The 18952-nt window shown below is 58.7% G+C and overlaps 7 protein-coding genes across 7 annotated transcripts, besides 1 other annotated feature; all 7 read left to right on the forward strand.

Moving 5' to 3' along the window:
* Nucleotides 1-234: a repeat region.
* An 894-nt stretch (nt 235-1128) lies between these two features.
* Nucleotides 1129-2838, forward strand: LPMP_141210 (hypothetical protein; the record flags this gene model as incomplete). Its single annotated transcript, XM_010699050.1, has 1 exon — nt 1129-2838. The coding sequence occupies one exon, from the start codon at nt 1129-1131 to the stop codon at nt 2836-2838; it is 1710 nt and encodes a 569-aa protein (XP_010697352.1).
* Nucleotides 2839-5168: 2330 nt separating this feature from the next.
* On the forward strand, nt 5169-6029 carry LPMP_141220 (hypothetical protein; the record flags this gene model as incomplete). The annotated part of the gene is made up of 1 exon (XM_010699051.1): nt 5169-6029. One exon carries the CDS (start codon nt 5169-5171, stop codon nt 6027-6029), a length of 861 nt encoding a protein of 286 aa, XP_010697353.1.
* Nucleotides 6030-6967: 938 nt separating this feature from the next.
* Nucleotides 6968-7588, forward strand: LPMP_141230 (hypothetical protein; the record flags this gene model as incomplete). The annotated part of the gene is made up of 1 exon (XM_010699052.1): nt 6968-7588. The coding sequence occupies one exon, from the start codon at nt 6968-6970 to the stop codon at nt 7586-7588; it is 621 nt and encodes a 206-aa protein (XP_010697354.1).
* A 2290-nt stretch (nt 7589-9878) lies between these two features.
* Nucleotides 9879-10337, forward strand: LPMP_141240 (hypothetical protein; the record flags this gene model as incomplete). Its single annotated transcript, XM_010699053.1, has 1 exon — nt 9879-10337. One exon carries the CDS (start codon nt 9879-9881, stop codon nt 10335-10337), a length of 459 nt encoding a protein of 152 aa, XP_010697355.1.
* Nucleotides 10338-11690: 1353 nt separating this feature from the next.
* Nucleotides 11691-12149, forward strand: LPMP_141250 (ubiquitin/ribosomal protein S27a, putative; the record flags this gene model as incomplete). The annotated part of the gene is made up of 1 exon (XM_010699054.1): nt 11691-12149. One exon carries the CDS (start codon nt 11691-11693, stop codon nt 12147-12149), a length of 459 nt encoding a protein of 152 aa, XP_010697356.1.
* Nucleotides 12150-12905: 756 nt separating this feature from the next.
* On the forward strand, nt 12906-14627 carry LPMP_141260 (hypothetical protein; the record flags this gene model as incomplete). Its single annotated transcript, XM_010699055.1, has 1 exon — nt 12906-14627. One exon carries the CDS (start codon nt 12906-12908, stop codon nt 14625-14627), a length of 1722 nt encoding a protein of 573 aa, XP_010697357.1.
* A 979-nt stretch (nt 14628-15606) lies between these two features.
* LPMP_141270 (hypothetical protein) lies at nt 15607-18027 on the forward strand (the record flags this gene model as incomplete). Its single annotated transcript, XM_010699056.1, has 1 exon — nt 15607-18027. One exon carries the CDS (start codon nt 15607-15609, stop codon nt 18025-18027), a length of 2421 nt encoding a protein of 806 aa, XP_010697358.1.
* Between the last annotated feature and the right edge of the window lie 925 nt (nt 18028-18952).

Genomic DNA, 18952 nt, shown 5'->3' on the forward strand with positions numbered 1-18952 from the left:
GCGATGGGCCAGGCGCCAGCGTGACCCGAGCCTGTCTCGTCCGACCCTCAGTGCCTACCGGTGTGGGGAGCCCTGAGCCCCCTCTCCTTCCCCCGAGGGGGACTGGGGCTGGGGCGGTGCTCGGATGGCTGCGCGGGTGGACTGCTCTCTCGCGTGCCTACGGCTGCTTCGCACGGTGCGATGGGCCAGCGAGGGGCCGGTGTAGGGTGGAGCTGAGCTTCCTGTTGTATGGCACGAGGCAGACACGGGGGAAGGAAACATGCCAGTTGCGTCAGTGGAGAGGGTGCGTGTGATACGAATGGCAGCGGCGACAGTGACGTCGAGGAAGTGCTGCGCAGATACTCCTTCCTCCGGTACTTTCCCCCCACGTTTGCACAGAATACTACGGCAGTTCCCGCTGATCATGTTCATGAGAAGCTAAGCGGAAAACGCGGTGGGCGCATTCATTGCCGTCGACACGCTTGAGCGCGTGCACAATGGGGGAGCGAGGGACGCGTGCCGCCCTCCTGCCTTTTCCCTCCCTCTCTTCTTCATCCTAAAGTGCTACTGCGCGATGAGTTTTGCACACCACTTGTGATCGATGCATTCGACTTCTGCCTGTTGTTTTCCTAAGGCATGACAGAGCCCCGTCGAGCAGTTTTCCAAATGTTATGCGCGTCTGCTGTGGCCGTCCTACCACGGCGTGGCAACACTGCGTTGCCGCCGCGCAACTGGCACGATCTCTGTACCTCCGTCACTCTCGCTCAGCGTCTTTACGGCCTTTGACGTTCCGCGTTGTCGTTCTCTTCTTCCTCTTGCGTCCACTCTTTTCTCGCCAACGCATTTTTTTTTGGGCGAGACCGTGCGCTTGTGTCTGCACACACGTCTACGTAAGCGGTTCCCCAGGTGACCCAAGACAGTGGCGAAACGCTGACGGCCACCTGAGCGATCGTTCCGCCAACACGGCAACTGTACACATACGCACAAAGCGGCAAAGCCGCTTCCTTGGCGCCGGAGTTATCGAGTCCCACATTCCCACCTTTGCCTGCTTCTCTCTGTACTCGTGCAGCTCTTCACATAAAAAGTGTATCGCGGGGCTCTTTCTATTCCTGTCTGCCCGTCTGTGTGCGCGCTGGTTTCGGTCTGAAGATGCGCTCGCGTATTGAGCGTGTGGCCCGCGCGGAGCAGCGACAGCTTGCTGAGAAAGAGCTCAGCGCGCGCGTCGATGAGCTTCTGCAGACGTTAGCTTGCCACATAGCAGTCTGTGCCCCACGGTGGGCTGCGCAGGTAAGTGCGAGTTCTCGAAAAGAGTCAACTGATCGCGTTAGCGGTGCTGCGTCACTCGCCTGGGGAGGATGGCACGACGCAGAGCTGACAGATGTGTGCTCCACGATGATGGAGGTGCAGGAGCTAGTGGATTTGAACATTGTCCGGCCTCGTGACGCTGCAGCGGCTACTATCAACAGTGTAGCTGACGGTGTGGGAAGCTCTTCAGCAGCCGCAACTGAGTCGATCAGTGGCGCTTCGGCCGTACCGGAATCTTCTGTCCGCTTTTACGCCGCATTTGTGCACCAGATCATCACACGGCTCTTCGTCTCTGTCACGACGACTGCTCTATCTTCCGTGGTGCCGCCTGGCCGCGCACATGGTGTACCTGGTGCAGCAGCCGCTGCGGGAGACGATACAGCCATCGTGCAATGTATTGCCCCGAGTGATGTCTCATCTCTTTTCCCTGTCCAGTCGATGCTGCGCCTTCCTGCGAGCATCTACATCGGGTGGCGGTGCGGTTACAGTCTTCTCAACTCGATTGAAGGTATACTTAGGGTGGCGGACGACGATCGCGCGGCTGCCTGGCTTGACGTCACCTCCGCAACACTCCACAGCCTATTGGATGCTGCCCATGCTTGTGGCAGCGATGCTTCCGCCGCAGCGGCACCCAATGCGGCAGCCGCACTTCACCACTTCACGGTGTGCGCAGAGACTCAAGCGCTCTTTATGCACTGTATGTGGTGGTGGTGCAGCCTGGTCTTTGAGCGCGGGTACTCGCATGGCTTGCTGGCTGCCCCTTCTTCAGCACCGTCTCCTAAAAGTGCGGTGCACGCACATGAGAGCAAGGTAGCGTCTTCTAGTAGTACCACAACCACGACTGCTACTACGGCTGGTGGTTGTAGCAGCTCCAGCGGTGCCACGATGCACACCTCGCTTTCCTATAGAGAGGAATACAGAGTGCTGTGGACCGTGGGCCGCGTCGAGGCGGCGGCGTACCTCAGCGCTACTGTTCTACCCACTGTGGCCGACTACCTCCAGGCTGCTTTGGAGCGCTTCGTGTTCTTTACAGCCACGTCGTCACCGCAGCTCTGGTCAAAGAAGTCTGCAGAGCTCACGGAGGCTGTGCAGGCCGTTCGCGGCCTCGCGGATCGTCTCTTTCCATCACCGGCATCGGCCACCAGCGCTTTTCCTCCAGCACCATCACCCTCTTCTCATCGTCAGCTCTCTGCGGCCACTACCAGCTTTCTGCGTCACGCGGTGCATGATGCGCTGCTCCCATTGGCGGAGCGCGTGCTAGACAACCAGGGGTTACTGCAAGGCCACATCACGCCGACTGTGGATGCGATATCCATTGCAGCAGCAGTGAAGGCTCCGGCGACTGCACAGGGCGGCTGGAGCAGCAGTGGCGACGAGGAATGGGAAGAGGTACCAGTGGCCGGTGGTGCAAACGGTGCCCTCTTGAGCCCTGAGGCCTCTGCGCTGGCCAAGGCGCCACCGAACACCCTCATCTACGCACTTGACGCCCTGGAGCGCGAGTTTGGTGATGTGGTACGTGCTGACAGCATCGCCATGACGCTGCGGCGACTATGATCCCTGGTGTAGTACTCCGCCGCTCCAGCTTCCTGCACTGATGAGTTGGCCTCTTGTGGTGTCTTGTCTGTGTGTCGCGCCTCATCTGCAGTGTCGTGGTTGGCGGTCGCTCCCCGTGCTCTGTCCAAGTGTTGTTACCCACGGCACCCCTCGCCTCTGCCTTCTCCCACGCTCTCTCTGCTCGCGCTGGTGGGCGCGCGTGTGGGCGGTTGGGGCCACCCGTGTTGCCGCTCGCTTGTGTCCCTTCGCCATCCCCTTCTGGTCCCTGCGAGGGTTTTGGCGCAAGCAAAAGAGAGAGGCGCTGATAAAATGTTTGCTGATCGCATGCAGGTCAACGTAAGACACCCCCACCCATATGCACAAGAAGTTGTCTCTCAATGCCAGTGCTGCTTGTCCTTGTCTGGTGCGTGTCTTTCGCATGCGCGAGCATTTTCATTTCGAGGGACTCCCAGCTGATGCGTCAGTCTTCAGAACGTGCCGCGCCCAGGGGTGTACTGCTTTGAAGTCTTTGATCTCCACCGCACCGCACTGGCAAGGGTCACATTCCCCACAAACACTGAGGGGACAAAGCTGTGTAGTCGTCCACACCTCCTCTTCCCCATGCCCCTCATCATCCTGTAGATGATCTTCAACGTCCACGCCTCTCTTTCCCACCACAGGCTTCACAGACGTTGGCGCTTCCTTCGGTGTATTTAGCGCCCCCCCTCCCGATCCCTCAGGCATCGCACATTAACGCTCAGCTTTTATTCATTGCCTTTTCCACATATGCCCGCTCTCTCACGCACACCATCTACACCTCCCCGGGGAGGGAGGGAGGGAGGGAGGGGGGGGGTTGACAGGCACTGTTAGCTGCCGAGTTATAAGTGATAGCAGAGCACAACCGTCACTAGATTCCCTTTTCCCTCCAAACAGCACCCCATCTTCCTTACCCTTTGCTTTACCCGTTTCACTTCACGGCTGAAAGAGAAACCAGCGCGCATATACATACATAGGCCTCGACGTAGTGGTAAGAGACGTGCCACGGGCTGTGGATGCAGGCGTTCGCCCATCGCCCTCTGCCCTACTCTCTTCCCCCTTGCCTTTCAGCACCACCGTCTTTCGCTTCCCCAGCCGGTCAGCACGCCTTCTGTGGCAGTCTGACTGCACCCCTACATGCACGTCAAGACACACATGTGTTCCTCTTGATCTACCTACACTAAAGTAAAGCACCCCCCCCCACACACACACAGAGCCTAGAAGTCGGGCCGATGGGGCCGAATAGGCTGCCTCGCTCACGGCCTCCGTGTAGCCCTCTCACTCTTCCTTCTTTCATCTGCTCCCGTAGCTCGCTCGCTCACGTTGGCGAGGGAACGGAGGTTGTCACATGTTTACATGTGCGCGCACGTGTTTTCGTGTACCGGTGTGCCCTGCTGTCGCATTTTCGCTGTTGCCGTTCGTAGTTGCGTTCTCTGCTGTACTCCGTGCTCCTCCCTTTCCCCACCTCTTGTCAGTTGTGTTCCGCTTTTCAAGCTTTAAAAGTACATTGTGCTGCTTCACTTAATCATCCCCTCTCGTTTCCCAAGCGGCTAGTGTTGTTCTTCGCTTCTTTAGCCTATCGTGTCTACCGCGATGATGGAGAGGGGATGGGTAATAGGACAGCACCTGCCCTTTGAAGAGAGGTTGCGGTAGGTGGGGATGAATGGGTGGGTTCCAGATTCCTCATGGCACTCATCGGTGGACAGAGCGCGTTCTCTCCAACACGTGACTCTACGTGGAGCCCTGCTCGATGACGCCTCCCAAGCACGGATGACCGGAAGCGTAGCACACGATGTGTCCTCTTCCTCCATCTGCCCTTCATCTTGTTGTTTTTCTCTCGCTTTTTCTATGTGGGAGTCTGCGTGTTCGCACCGCTGTGTGTGTGCGTACCATCTCGATGTGGAGTTGTTGTGCTGGAACGCCTTTTCCTCTTCCCTCCCTCTTTTACGTATCACCACGCACTCTCGCCAGCATACCTGCACACACACAGCACTTTCCCATACACAATCCGAAATAACACGAAGAGGTATCACAGCAGCAACAAAAAGGCGCACGCGACGCTGCAGTGGGTGGCGACACTGCCACAACAAAGCTGACTCTTCCTCATATGTTTACACATGTGTGTTTTCTTTCTCTACTCGGATTGTTCTCTGTTTCATACTCACGTCTTACGCAATTTCTTCATAGATAATAACCTCCCCATCGTGTTTGGCGTCTGCCTCCCCCCCCCCTCCCAACCTACTCAGCCTTTACTGACTTCCCCAGCACCCTTTCCCCTTCTCTCTCTTTAGGGTACAGTGCGTTGTGCGGAGACCATGTCGCAAGAGGAAGCAGAACCTCGGTTCGACTTTAACGAGGGCACCGGTGCCGCATTGGGCAGCCTGCCCTGCTTCACTGCCGTGTCCACTCGCGGGGCCGCTGGTAAGGCGTTGGAGGCGGCATTAGAGCCACTTCACCGCATTGCCTACGGCCGTGCCGGCAGCAGTGGCAAGCGCCGCGCCGCCCTTGCGAGCTTCAAAGGATGCCCGATGTCAATGGAGGCTGAGGTGTCGGAGAAAATTGCAAAGCTGACAAAGGACCGCCTTCGCGATGTTATCAAAGCCCTTGGCATCAACGTGCACATCTCGCTTTCGCACGCCGAGGTGGCGGCCGGAGTCGCACAATTCTTGATGGCCCCCCGCGACGATGGCAAGTTCAAGCATAGCGGCTCGGCAGCAGCCAAGTCCAAGACGTCGCCGGCGAAGCGCCCTGCGTCTGTCAATCCGGATGACGAGCCACTGACAAAGAAGTTGCATCAAGAGCTGCCTGCATCTTTGTCTGCAGTGGAAGCGTCTGCGACTAAGGTGCCTGCCGCCTCCGCCGTCCCGTCAGATGACGCGGTGCTCGTCGAGGTCTATCGCCGCGTTCTCGCCATGACCCCTGAGGACCGCGCGGTTCTCGGGGTGAAGGCGCTTCGCACCAGCCTTGAGCAGCACTTCAAGCTAGCCGCTGGTGGCCTGCGCCACAAGAAGGGCATCATCACTACTGCAGCCTCTGACTGCGTGCGGGCACTGAAGGAGGCTGAAATGCGGGCCGCAGCAGCTGCCGTACAGCGTATCGGCGACGCGCCTGCGTCTTCGACTCCTGAGGCGTCCGATAGCACTGCACAGGTTCCCGTCCCATCGCCGGCGCCCTGATCCACCGAGGCGGCCAATCGTGCTGACAGAGGCGCCGGCTGCACTTGCGTCTCAGCAGTTTGCGGTGACGGAGGCAGCAGAGATGTCGCTTCACGGCCTTGGGCCTCTCTCTAAGGTGGCCGATGTGCGCATAGAGAGTGGGGGGTTCCTCTTGTTTGGATGGATTTGTGCGTCTGTGCTCAGTGGTGTGGGACGCCCTGGAGAGGGGAGGGGGCAGCGGTGCTATGGGGTCTATGCTTCACGCTGTCTCCATCGTATTCCTCCGTGTACCACTACCCATGGCAGAGAAGATTCTCAAGACTACACCACCACTTCCCCCCGCCCCCCTCTCTCTCATGAGTTCCCCACGCTCCGCACGCCCTTGTCAGTCCGCTCAGGGGCAGAGGTAGTCCGTAGGGCGCCGTCTGCTGCTCACCCGGCTCACCCCATCTTCTCAACACCGGTATTTCTCCGTTCTTCTCGGGCGAGGCTGTTTCGCCAATCCTGATGGTAGACTAAGTGAGATGCTCGACGGCGTTTCGCCGTGCCCCAACCTGTGCGCTGCCCCCTCTCTCCTCTCTTCTCCCCACTGTCTCCCGCGCGCGCTCTTCATTCCCTCTTTCGACCCTGGTCCGTCCCTCTTCTCGACTTGCTTCCCCACTTTGGTCTCCGTCCCGTCACGTGGGGGATCCTGCAGCGCGTCCAGCCACCACTCATTGGGAAGCAGCACCGACCCCCCCCCCTCAGCACATAACACCGTCTCGCGGAAGGGGGCGCGCGGAGACCGCAACTGCGCACGATCAGTTCTTTCGTACACCTCAATCCCGCTCAGCTTTTCTCTGCTGCTACGCTCTGTCAACACGCAGCGCTGCACTCCCCTTCCCCTCCCCTCCCCCCATAATCTCCCCTCTCTTACCCTTGAGGCTGAACAGCGAAGGGGAAACATATACGTTAGACAGATGACGTCTTCTTCAACCAATAGCCCCCGTCGTCCGGCGCCCCTGGCGCTCGGCGTGGCTGTCCTCGTTGCAGCGCTCGTGCTGCTGAGCGTGTGCGGCGTGCCGGCCCAGGCGGCCACAGTGACCGACTTGAAGAATGCCGTTAACGTTATGCTGCAGGACATCGACGTGGGCATGACGGACTTCTACCGCACCCTCAGCGCCCCCCCGGCTGTGCAGCAGCAGTACTGCACGGCGGCCATCTCGAGTGTGGTGGAAGGTTTGAGTCTCACCATGGAGTCGCTCTCCTCGCCCTACGGGGTACTTGCCACGGAGCACGGCTTCCTCGTCTACAAGGATTCGTTTGTCTTTGGTCCATCAGTTAGCCTCATTGGTGCCTCAGCCTGGCCAAACGGGACGCTGACAACGAAAGTTCAGCACGGCAAGAACATCCTTCTACCCTTCCTCTCCAACACCATCGTCTTCGTCACCGGCGTCGTCACGAACGACAAGGGCAGGAAGAACATCCTCCCCATGGCGCGCTTTATGATTGTCGACGCGTATCGCTGCACCTACCTGCACATGGACGTCTCTGAGCTCTATCGTAACACTTTCCGCACTGTCTTTGCAGAGCTGGCGTAGTGATGTACGCCGATGGCCGGGGCCATCTTACGCGCGGTTGTACGTCGGTGCTTTGCGTCTGCCATTCTCTTTTGTTTGCCTCTCCTTTTTCTAGAGACTTTATTACCGGCGGTTGCGGACTGTGCGAGGGGCGGCGCGGGAGCGGATGAGGGTTGATGCCGGCAGGAGTCGCCCAATGGCGTCCGTGCCTGGTCGTCTCACGGCCTCCCTTTTCCCCCTTATCGCCTTGGGGCAGTCAACGTGGCTTGAGTCATTGCTGAATACTTGTTGGCTTGTGCGCGTCTTCGACCGACAGCATACTACATTGTTCCCTCTTCCTCCTCTCCCCTGATCTTTCCATTCTCTCTCTTAGCAGAGCTCGACTGTTGTTGTTGTGTTGCGTTGGATCCTCTTTTTTCTCTCTGTTTTTCTCTTCTTCACTTTGTGCGTGTGTGCGCTTATGTTTCTCGAAGTTGTTGTTTGTGCAGCCGCGGTGGAGTGCGTTGAGGATGGCGTAACGCTCCCCATTCACCCTCTTCAGCTCTTTGCTCTCTACTTCGCCCACCCCCCTCCCCCTACTGACTCCATGTGGTGGGAGGTGCTCTTGTGTTGCTGTGTAAGGCTGTGTGTGTGTATGTGTGTGCCCCTCTTTTCTCTCATCACTCGCTCTCGTTCTTCCCCAGAACACGGTGGCTGTTGCCCTCGAGTGGCATGACGTCTACACCACACATACGCAAACGCAGCCTCTCTCTCTCGCGTTCTTCTTCCCTCCGTGCACATGAGCGTGTGTGTTCCCGTGCTGAGCTGCGACGGGGATCGGCCTCATCCTTATCCGGTGTTGTCTGAATGGCTTGGGTATGCGGTGGAGGAATAACGCTCCACCCGGTCAGCCTTGATGAGAAAGTTTGTGAATGTGTGGAGGGGAGGAGGGGGGAAGAGAGGAGGAGGGGGGACGGTTGGGATGCCCCTGCAGTCGGGAAGCGATCGCCCATGCATAAAGCGCAATAGCGAAAGAAACGAAGAACAGCGGACAGCTGTAGCGGTCTGGAAGGAGACGCATGGAGCGCTGTGCACATACACGTGTACCCAATTAAGCGCATGTGAGTAATGTGTAAGCGTCCTGCAGGTCTGCACGTCGTGTCCCTTGACGACGGGAGTCTTTGAAGGAAGCGAGACGTCACGGAAGTGGTGATGTGGTACGGAGAGAGGGCAGCAGCAGCAGCAGCTTATGCTTCAAGTACTCGTGCTCACGTATGGCTCAGGCTACGTGGGAGAAGACGAGGCGGGGGATGAACATTATTGAAGACATGGCGTACGCCCTCTGCTGCTCTTCCGACACTTGCAGGTGCATACGCCCTTTGTGTGCTCGTATCTTCGTTTGCTTATAAACTGCTCCCACTCTCTTTTTCATCCTTCTTGCTCTCTCTCTCTCTCTCTTTCGATCGCCTTTACTCATTTGTGTCTCTGTTTGTGCTGGCGCATGCGACGCGGTATGACACCGATGAAATGTACCCATGGCTTCCCCACCAACGCATCCGTGACGCGCGATCTCCCCTTCCCCACCCATGAACGCAATCCACGCGCATGTATGCATGCTCCTCCCCTTTGAAATCTAAAGCAGCTCTTCACTATCTTCGACCCTCGACCCACCCACACCCACCCCCCACACACACAGCCCCAGGCACAAGCACGTAATCCGTGCGATCGTCACTCGGTTTAGCGCCCTTCACACCCCAGCGCTTTTGCCTTTTCTGCCCCTTTTTCTAACTTTCACCGCACCTCACCCCACACGAGTTGTGTGTCGTTTCGTCGCACGCCCGTTGTGTGTCTGCGTGTACACTTGGGTGGGGGGTCGAAGACGTGGCGCTCTCGTTCGTCCTCTACCGAGCCTCACGACGTCAGTGCCGCTCACCTCTCGTTTCTTTACTCCTTCTTTGTTTTTCCTCACTTAGCTTGCCTCCGCCGAGTCCCCCCCACCTTTTGAGCATCGCATCCGCTTATATTCACCGCTTTCTGTGTTTTGCATGTCGGTGTCTGTGTGCCGGCAGGTGCCTTCCGCATACCCGCCACACCCACTCGCTCTCGCTCTCTCTCTCTCTCCTGAGCTGGATTGCATTTTCGTTTTGGTTAGTGAGAGGACGTTTCCTGTTGGCCTACGATGTCCTCCGCCACGTGCGCATCCCGTCTCGTGGCGTTCGCTGCTGCTGCTGCTGCGTCTGTTCTGGCTGTGCTTCTCGTGGCACCGTGTGTTGTTCTGCCTACATATGCGGCCGCCTCTGTGCGTGCATTTGGGCAAGAGTATCAGGCTATTATGGAGTCCGCTGGCACTGGCTTCAGCATGCTCTATCGTGATATGACAGCACCACCTACCTCGTACCAGTGGGAATGCACCACAGGCCCCTCAACGCAATATAGCGTGGCCTACGCCTCTGCGACAGCACCGTACACCGTGAGCGTCTTGGCCTCCACGTTGGAGGTGACGCGACCTACGTCCACCCCCGGTGTGTCCTACAGCCTTATCGGCATGTCCTGCGGCTACGACGCTACCTGCGGTGATTTGAAGACGGGTGCCTCGCTTTCCTTCTCATTGCAGGTAGACCAGATTGTCTTGGTGGTTGGCAAAGTCACAAGCAACGGCATCACCAACTTTATGCCGCCGGCCTACTACGTTGTTCAGTCCGCTCCCTCGTGCTCCGGTGACAACATCGCCAACGTAACGCCGGCCTTCAGAGTCGGCACCCCATCCGTGTGGACAGAGCTCTGGAAGTGATCAGAGTTGAAAGGCGCGGAGCTGTTGTTTCGCGGCAAGCGTGTCTATCGGCGTCTGTCTCTCCTGGGTTGTTTAAAGCTCGCATTGGTCCGCGCGTGCGTGCGCGCGCACACACACACACGAGGCACAGGAAACCGTATTATTTTTCTCTTTGAGTCTCCGGCACGCCCGTGCGTGCGTGTGCGTGCGTGTGTGTGCGTGTCCTTCTCACCTCAAATGTTTTCTTCTTCTGCCCATTGTTTGTTTCGTATGTTCTTCTCTCTCCCCGCTCGCTCCCCGTATCTCTTCTCTTGCGTTGTTGGCTTGGTTTGTGTGTCAACGTCTTCTCTCCCTTTTTGATTTCGCGGTTGTCCTGCTGAAAGGCCCCTTGAGGGTGTTTGTGCGCCTGTGCAGGGGTCGTTAACCCATCGACGTTATAGAATTTGTCTGTACCCTCTTCTTCTTGCAGTGAACTAGACGAGCTGGTAGGCTTACTTGTATGTATGTCTCTGTGTGTGTGTGCGTGTGCGTGTGTGTGTGGTACCGATGTGCTGCTTGCGGTTTGTTTTGCATGTCCCTGTGTAGGCCCATTGACGTGTTTCGCTCTTCTATTACTGTGGGGAGGCCTACCTCAATCCATCACACCCCGTGAGGACACACAAATGGGGAAGAAGCGAGCGGTGGAGGCGGGACTCACGTTGCCGATGTTTCCTGAGCACTAAAAAAAAGGCCATCATACAGAGAGTCGTACCTGCGTCATTGCTGCAGCACTCATGTCTTGAGGAGATGTGCGAGGTGGGGGGGGGGCAGGGGCAGGGGTGTGGGAGGTGCCAGTCCAGTCAACTTTTCGCTGTCTGCGCCTGGGTGCTTTCCCGGGCCCAATTCGCGCCCGACTTCTCATCGACCACCCCTCATCTGTTCCCAAGCACGTGGCTCGCTTCTTTCTACGCTGCACTCACTGTAACGCGCGCGCGTTCTCTGCCCAGCCGATTCATGCGCGTCTGTGTGCCCGAGTGTCGTTTGTTTTGTGCTGTCTTAGCCCTCCCCAGTCTGGAGGGCAGCAGATGGAACTTTTGCTCATTGGAGTCGCTGCGGTGTAGGACCTTCAGGCATCACTCTTGCGTAGTGCTTTGCCTGCCGTCTATCGCATTACCTGACCGCCACGTATACGTTCCCCTCTCTCCCTACTTTCCTCCTCCTCTGCCTCTCGTCCTCCGCTTGTCGGGCGCCCTTGCCAACTCACAACCGTCGTCTGGCTGGCGACTCTCTTCGCTACCCCTTTTCTGGCCATCAACCGCGCCTCTTTCCTCTCGTAATAAAACGTGTTTGTCTCTCCCTTTCACCAACTCTTCGTTCACAGATCGTCTCAGGGTCATGCAAATCTTCATCAAGAACGCTGCCGGGCGCACGGTGGTTGTGCGCGTGTCCGCCGAGGACACCGTCGCGTCCCTCAAGGTCCAGGCCAACGTGACAGCGGGCAACCTCTTCTTCGCGGGCATGTGCCTTGCCGAGGAGGAGACGCTCGCCGCTTACGGCCTGTCTCAGGGGTCCACCGTAGATGTTGTCGTCCCGGTGGAGGGTGGTAAGGGCAAGAAGAAGAAGAAGCGCATCTTCACGAAGCCAAAGAAGCCGACCCACCGGCACAAGCTGGAGAAGATGCGGGCGCTCAAGTACTTCAAGGTGACGGAGAACGACGACGGCTCCTACAAGGTGGAGCGCATGCGTCAGGACTGCCCGCACCCCCAGTGCGGCGCGGGTGTGTACATGGCTCAGCACAAGGACCGTCAGTACTGCGGCAAGTGCCACCTGACCTACAGGGCGGAGGGCAAGTAGTGCGTGTTGGCGGCAGCAACCCGAAGAGATGACGGCAACGAGATAGTAAGGTGGCGAGGGAAACAGATGATGGCAGCAAGCAAGTACCCAAAGCTTCCATGAGCGGCGCGTACATCTGCCGGTCCTTGTGTGTGTGTGTGTGTGTGTGTATTGGCATCCTCTCTCTCGTCTCAGGAGGGAAGTCGTTGCCTCCCCTATCGCCTCGCCATTTTTCGTCGGTGCGGCCCCCGTCGTGCTCAGCGTTTCGCTTCGATCGTTACGCCCTCCCTTCTTTTCATCTTTGCGTGCGTGTGCGCGCGCGTGTCTGTCCTTTCATCATTTCCCTTCGAAAAACGAAAACGAAAAGAGGAGCAACGCCGAGCCTTTGATCTGCTCGCTGCTCAGCAGTGAAGGGCACAGCGTGTACCGCTTCGCAGACAATGTGTGGGAGAGAAAGCGGAGCGTAGGAAGAAGCGTAAAGGAGGGGGACGCCACTGCGGTTTCGAAGGGTGCGACGTGCGTGATGATACCTGTGCCCGTGTGTGTGTGTGTGTGTATCTGACCGGCGGCTGATGCACGGTGCCTCTTCTTGTATCGCATGCTGTACCGCTCGCTTCATGTCACTCTCTGTGCCGTTTATTTTCTTCTCTCGCCTCTCTCTTCCCCTCCCTCACACGTGCCACAGAAAGCGACCCCCGTGTTGAACTTGTGCATGCGTGCGCTGCCTATCTGCGCCCATTTTTTGTTTGTCAGCATGCGTTCTGCCCGGCGTCACTCATGAATGCGGACTACGCACTGTTGCTCAACACGGTGCTCAGCGAAAGTGGCTGTGCCGACGCATCATTGCAGCACACAGCCGAGACGGTCCCCCTAGTCTACCGCACACTGGCAGAGCACAACTACTACCTCCTCTATGTTGTTTCTGTTGTCAAGGCCCTCCTCCACGAGGACGATGCGGCATTCGCGCATCTGGCTCGTGCACAGGCCCAGCGACAGCAGGCAGGCGCCGAGACCATGTCGACACCCGCGCAGCCGCAGCTGTCGCCGGATGTGACGATTAGGTCTTCCTCTACTCTTCCACCCCTTGTGCCGTCCGACCGTCTTGATATGCAACTTACTATCATCGGTGGTGGCACGCATTGTGAACTGATGTTGCGGCTGATATGCGGCTGTGGCGGTGGCACGGGGATCTTCTCCAGTCCAGCTACTCGAGATCCGCTCGTGCATCCATCGCACATCACTGTCATCACACGGCAACCAGAGCGTCTGGCGCCCTACGCGGAGCTGGGGGTGCACTGTCTTGCTCGTCATCACGGTCGGCACGCAGTGGCGCAGAGCGATGTCGTGGTACTGGCCTGCCCTCCAGCGCAGCTGCAGGAGGTGGTGCGAGACCTCTTTGCCTCGGCAGCGACAGAGACCACCACGAGCGCGGGCCTCACGAAAAATAGGGCCGTGGTGACAGCGTCATTGCCATCGTTGCCCAACACAGCTGCTGCGATACACTTGCTGCGACCGAATACGGTGCTGTTATCCTGCATGTCCGGTGTGCCGGCGCGCAGGGTGACACAGGCGTTTCAGCACTCCCATGTGGATCTAACCTTCATACCCTCACTCCACACGTTCGGCGCGCACGCCCCGAGCACCGCACCGTTGTGTGATAGCGACAATGAGCCGTCTACCACCGCCTCCTCTTCTGCGTGTTCACTCCCGAAGGGGCCGCCTCTGCCAATCGATGCGGCGGCGACCCCGGAGAAGTGCAACGAGGGCCTCAACGCACGTTCTCTTGAGGAGGCGGGGAGGTGCTTCACAGTCGCCATGGCCGCGTACCGCAGTGCTCGAATTGTTGAGATGCGCTCTTCGTCGTCGTTTCTGCGTCCTGCAGTGCTCCAGCAGGCGGCTACAAGTGCTGCTGCTGAGGCGGCAACTCTCTGGCGGGAACCGCAGTTGCCTGGCGGTAGGTTGAATCTGCCTGGCGCTGCACCACCTCGACTTACCGACTTCACCGCCGGACGGCACCCTTCCACGTGGCCCACCCTTGTGGAGTATGTCGATCTGTGGCGCGTGCTGAAGGCCTACGTGCAGGCGACCTTTGCAGAGGAGGCGATGAAGCTTGCGTGTGGGCGCGGCGGCGGTGGTGGTTGCCCACGGCGTCGCAGCAACACTGGGATAGGTGGCAGCTACGGCGGTCTTGTGAGTGTTGTGTTGCCACACGCGGCATCGAAGCACCACCGCATGTCAGAACCTGGTGAGGTCGAGGGTGAGCTGCTGCCAGCCCTGGTGCTCCTACCGGCTGCGCAGACGAGGGTATTATGGGACGCGTGGTGGGGCAACAGTGGGCACAGCGCTCTCACAGCCGGAGGCGACGCGGCGTTGTCGCTGCCGCCGTCCGTGACAGACGTGACAGGTGCGTGGCTGTCTCGCGTCTACACCAGTGCAGCTGCCCTCAAGGCCAGCCTTGATGACCAGTTCGGTCATGTTCTCGGTTCTCACACGCGGTGATATTGCCATAGTGATGAGGCGGCCTGCATGACAGGGGGGGGGGCTCAAATTAGCATGGCATGATCCTGCTGCAGCACTGAACGTCTCGTTATGGACGTAAGGATGTGAGTGGAGGGGGAGAGGGACGGTGGATGCCACCACAGCTTTTCAACACGTCCGTGCCTTCCTCGTCTCGCTCTCCACCCCTCTGCCGTCTGTTGTCACGTTCTCTTCTGCGCTTTCTCATTTTGTTCGTTCTGATGTATGCCAGACTCTGGAAAACTCGCTCTCGCACTGCTCAGCTCCTCTCTGGGTCTCTGCTGTCGTGCTCGAGCTCGTCCTCCCCCCTTCCCCATCCCCCTTCCCTTTCTTCTTCTCTGTGTGGAGGACAGTAAGAGGTAAGGTGTGGTGGTGTAGGTGGCACACAGCGCCATCTTTTTCGTTTGCGCCTTCGACTGGCATCTTCTTAGGGTTGCGGCCCGCCAATCGCCACCGCCGCTTTCCCTCCCTCGCTCTTTCTCGCACTTCTCTAGGGCTTTTGGAGCAGAGGCTCAACACATTGGATTTCACCCCCCCCTCCCCACGACACGACACGACACATGCGCGCATGTTTGCGCGTATGTGTGCATATGCGCTTTACTTCTCACGCACGGCTGTCGTCTTCAGCCCGCTGGGGAGGCATCGGCGCACCGCTTCGTCATTCTCCTTGCCTGTATCGCCTCTGCAAGCACGCGCACGCTATCACCTCCGTCCATCTGCTGCTCATCTCACCCTCTCTCCTCCCTGTCCTGTATACTTTCCAACACGTGCACATGCGTACGAGGAAAGGCTCACGGACACCGGCGCACATACGGCAGCACAAACGCACCCCTCAGATTCGCCTTGGTGTGTGTGTGTGTGTGCTTCGCTTCTCTCTTTTACATCCCCCCAATCCTGCAGCACCACCCATTCCCCCGTCCTCTGACACTTCTTTTTCCCTCTTGCAGGGCGAACCGTCGTCATGTCTTCGCTGATTCAATGTACCGATGACCTCCTTCGTCAGAAGGCTGTTCAATCCTCGCACTACGAGCGGCTGGAGCGCCAGCTGTTGGACGGGGAGAGGTGCCGCCGTACCGCTATCTTGGCGCTGCGGCAGCGAGCCGCGGATGTCACGCGGCGTGGCAAGGATGTTGCTGACCTCCGCCGCGAGAACCACCAGCTAGCCGATCAGCTTGCCCAGCATGCGCTTCAGCTCGCTGCGCTGCAGTGCCGCAGCACGGAGGCAAAGAAGCGAGGGCTCGCTGCAGTGGAGCGACTTGAGGACGGCATACGAAGTTTTTCAGGTCATCCGGCACGTGTTGTACTCCTTGTGCAAGCCCTGCAGGCTCAGACGCAGTTGCACTGCGCAGGCAGGCGCTTCTCGAAGGCGCTCCGGTTGTTGTGGGCCACATTACGCGTGCACCGACAGGCGTTCGTCTTTGTAGCGCAATCGACACGGGTGCTCAGCTCGCACGCCGCCTTGCATGCTCGTTTGGCGAGTGTACTGCGCGACCGGGTGACGCGGTGCTTGGAGATGCGTGATGCAGCTTGTTCTCGCTCACAAGCCGCAACAGCTGCACGTGAGGGCCGTGTTATGGCAGAGCAGCAGACAGCAGAGCGAAAGCTTCTCGCTGTAAAGGCCCATTCGGATTTTTTGAGTGTTTACACTGAGGCTCTCGATGACATGTGCAGAGCAGCTAAGGAAGACGTTGCCGCGCTGTCAGCCACGATCGACAACTACGATGCGCCCTTGTCGGCTATGCACGAGACGCTGCAGGAGAAGGCGGCGGCGGTGTCTGAGGCAAAACAATCTTTGACGGCACAGCAGACAGCGCACGCAGAGGCTTTAAAGTTGCACGAAATGCATCTGGCGCGGACTACGGAAGAGCTCTCCGATCTGGTAACCGCCGAGGGACTCGCTAACACACATGCAGCGGAGCTGCAGCGCTCTGTGCACAGCGAGGAGAAGCATACTCAGCCTCTTGCGCGCCGAGTGTACGCCTTGGCGTTTCTCATCCTTCTCTGCGAACGTGATCAGCTGCGGTTCTCCCAACAGCGTACGGCACAAGCGGAGGAGCGGACGAAGGTGGAGCTCGAGCTTACACAGCTCCGTACATGGCACGAAGAGCGGCTGGAGCGGCTGCGTGCGACACGAGCAGCGGCAGCGGACGCTGCCGCGCGAGATGCGCTGTTGCTGAGGGAGGCGCAGGGCCGCAAAGCCGCAGTGGATCTCGAGGAGGACGAGTGGCGGCTGTTGTACGCGCAGCTATTTCACGACGTGTGTCGTGCACGTGCTGACGCTTCTGCCGCAGTGGCCGCCGCCAAAAGCGCTCGACGGCCATCGGCGGCTGGCGGAAGAGAGGAAGGGGAGGAAGGACGGAGTGCGCGTCGTTCGCAGCGCAAGCGAGCACGTGCGGTGAGACAGTCACACGTCACTAAAACGACTGCGTCGCGTCGGCAGCGGGCAGCGCTGGAGGCGGTGGATGCGTCGACTCTTACGTCGTCGCAGCATAGCAACCCTGGATACCGTACCACCACGCATGTGGATGAGGAGGTCGCAGCGGCAGAGTTGACGGCACAGGAACAGCGAAGCGGCGCTGCGCGTGTGATGACCAACAACCACGCAACACCACAGCTCCAGTTGACGGCCTCGTCCACCCTGCGCCCGTCGTACCGGCTTACTTCCGTGAAGCCTGCCACAGTGGCAAAGAAACCGACACGAGCGGCCCCGGTGGCAGCAGCGTCGCGTGCTTCTCTGTCTGGCAAAAAGCGAAAGGCTAACGGAGGAGCCGTTGCAGGCGCAGGTGGCGTGCAGCACACCCCCGCAGCGGCAGCGGCGCGCGTATCGGCCATGTCACCATATACTTCAGCAGTGAGCGACGAGTCTTCAGATTCGAGTTTCTCTTTGGTGAATAGTCGAAAGAAGGTTGCTGCGGAGACCGACTCCTGGAGCGACATGTCAGACATCCGGCTGTCCTCTCCATCGCCCTCCCCGCGATGCCCGCACGGAAGGCGCGCGGGCGCTGTTCCGCCTATTGCCGCTGCGAAGCCTCTTCCCAGGCCTGTTCTCCGACATGGATGTGGCGAGGCTGCCGTGACAACCGCCCAGCACATCTCCGGGAGCGCGTTGGCTTCTGCGCTGGCCGCTTGCACACCGCGCGGCCCCGCCATTGGCAGGGATGACGGCCAAACATCAGCACATTCGTCTTCTTTTCTGCCTCACTTCACAGGGAACTTCGTGGCGCTTCCAAGCGTGGGCAGCGGGACACGGCTGCCCCACACGTCACTGCCGCCACGCCCCACAATGTCGAAGGCGGTGCCGCCACCGCGGCGCCGTGTACCTTTTTTGGCGGCCTCTTTCACCGACGCCGGTGAGGACCTCTTTGCGGACATGTTCTCATGACCCCCGCGTTCTCTATTCCCTCGCATTGTGCCGTTACACGCTGGCATGCGTGAGGCCCGTTGGACGGTCACTGTAGCTCTGTATCGTTGCCAACCTCACGTCTGCTGGTGTGGTGCATGGCGGCCGCGACTGCCAGGTGTTCACCGTTCTCTTCTTCAACTCTCTGCTGTTATCTGCTATACGCCTCTCTCTGATCCCAGTTGTTTATATCTATCTATAATTCTATATAAGTTGCACCAGCGCCCGTGAGTGTTGTGCTGTGCTGTGCTGTGCTGTGTGTGCGTGTGTGTGTGTGTGTGTACACGCTCTAGCGAAGGCACGTACGTCTGCCATGTCTCGACTCTCACACTTGCCCATACGCAGACTTCTGCATAGACGCACACATGGGCACCACCGCAGCATGCGATTCTTCATAGAGTCGTTTCAAGTTTTCCTTGCTTTCAACTCGCGATGGCCAAGCACCAGGCAAATCTGCCAAGGCACAACGGGAGGAGGATGTGAAATGGCCTGGGGCCAGCTCAGCGACTGATAATCGAAGCTGTGATCTGGTGTCTCGCTAGATCCCCCATTGCCCCTTTTTGCCTGTGCTGGATACTTGCCTACTCCTGGTCGTCATCTCATGACCAACGCAAAGCACAGACAGCGCCTTCTACGAGGGCCCACTTAGCCGGGCACGCCTCTCCGTTGCTCAAGGTGGCTTTTACTCCTCCAGCGGTTTTTCTCTATCGTCTCTAACTCACATCTCGCACTCCCCCTTTCTCACCCGCGCCAATACTCGCGCGGTACTCCTTCCTGTTATCCTTCGTCACGGTAACCCCCCCCTCCCTCTCCCCCCAAAAACCAAACCAAACTCAACATGAGTGTATATATCGACTCATCAAAACTACATTGATCTCATCACCACTTCTACTACCACCACTGGCGC

The sequence above is a fragment of the Leishmania panamensis genome (genome assembly GCF_000755165.1).
Source record: "Leishmania panamensis strain MHOM/PA/94/PSC-1 chromosome 14 sequence".
Taxonomy (NCBI): domain Eukaryota; phylum Euglenozoa; class Kinetoplastea; order Trypanosomatida; family Trypanosomatidae; genus Leishmania; species Leishmania panamensis.